The 1,508-nt window shown below is 47.7% G+C and overlaps 1 protein-coding gene across 1 annotated transcript; it reads left to right on the forward strand.

The window, feature by feature from the left end:
- Positions 1–613: 613 nt before the first annotated feature.
- Positions 614–1,123, forward strand: H310_14757 (hypothetical protein; the record flags this gene model as incomplete). Its single annotated transcript, XM_008882684.1, has 2 exons — positions 614–701; positions 855–1,123. 2 exons carry the CDS (start codon positions 614–616, stop codon positions 1,121–1,123), a joined length of 357 nt encoding a protein of 118 aa, XP_008880906.1.
- Between the last annotated feature and the right edge of the window lie 385 nt (positions 1,124–1,508).

Genomic DNA, 1,508 nt, shown 5'->3' on the forward strand with positions numbered 1-1,508 from the left:
TGTGCAATTTCATCACCCAACGTTGGGCAAAACATGAATTTCGTTGAAAAAACCCCTCGATGGTCTCGTGGACTGTTAATGAATGCAAAACTTGAAAATGCATAACCTTTGAGATATTTTGCGGAAAGTAGAGCAATTTATCCAAATTTCTCAGCAAAAACCAATAACCTACATACATTAATAAACAAAAGTTTCGAGGGGTAATATTTTAATTAATTCGATCTGTGAAAGCCTTACCTCTTTAGAATAATACTGTGGTGTAGTGTCGTCCATTCACGAAGTTCGGCAGGGCCACCATCAGCGACGACGAATACATGATGACATCACCAACTACATTCGACTTATGCGTCCAAGAAATCTTACTAAAGAACGTCTTGATATACTCCGTCTCCGTGCTGTTTATCGCCGTGAAAACACCCCCAACGTGTCCGAAAAGATCTCCCGGGTCCTAGGACGTAACTTGAAAGTCGTCAAGGAGGTGTGGACAGAATACCAGAGATCGAGAACTGTCGTTGTCGCGCCCATTCCGTCAAACCAGAACCAAAAACCAAGTTGTATACCTTGAACACGTGCAGTCACAACGCTCGTTCGCCAATTCATCCGTCAATGCAGCATGACAAACGTCCGCACGGTTGCCAAGGACGTATTGGCCTTGTTGGTTGAAAACGGAATCATACACTGTGACCTTGACAACAAAGCAAGTACGTCAGGAAGTTTGAGGGTAGTGCAAGTGTACCTTGCGAAGCTAGGCTTTCAACGTGGCAAACGCCGAGGTCATGCCACGTACAGTGTTTCAAGTGCACATGCCGCAGCTCGTGACCTTTACATGCAGCATATGACGCGGCTGCCACCAGAGACGCCTGTTGTCTTTCTGGATGAGAGCTACATTCACCACCACTACTCCCGTCATCAAGACAGTTTGTTCGACCCTACGTACGACGCAGCTCCAAAGGCCAAGCACAAGGGTCGTCGGTTGTGCTTCATCGCTGGTATTATGGCCGACGGACCACAGGATGCCAAATTGCTTGGTCTCGACATTTTCGAGGGTGGGAAAAAACGAAAGAAGGAGCCGAAAGAGTACCATGGAATGTTTGACCACGAGTATTTCGTTCATGGTTCGTGAGAGTCATGGACGAAGTCGAATCTCTGGGGAAGACTGGTGTCACGTTCGTTATGGATAATGCAAAGTACCACAAGGTCTTACCTGTGGAGACCCCGCGTGGTACTTGGCGGAAGACGGACTTACTTCTCGCGTGCCAGCGCTACGGAGTTGATGTTGACGTGAAGAATTTGAAGAAGACAATATGGTCACGGCTCAAACCTGTATTACATAGCAACTCGTGTCGACCCGGTTGTCGTGACCATGGCGCGTGCACGTGGGCAAAACGTGGTCTACACTCCGCCACATCACTCGGATCTTCAACCTATTGAAATGGTCTGGTCAAAAGTAAAAGGTGACGTTGGAGTGCAGTATACCGTCGACACGACCTTTTCGGATGTCCGCTCTC

This window comes from Aphanomyces invadans, assembly GCF_000520115.1.
Source record: "Aphanomyces invadans strain NJM9701 unplaced genomic scaffold supercont1.85, whole genome shotgun sequence".
Lineage (NCBI taxonomy): Eukaryota > Oomycota > Saprolegniomycetes > Saprolegniales > Verrucalvaceae > Aphanomyces > Aphanomyces invadans.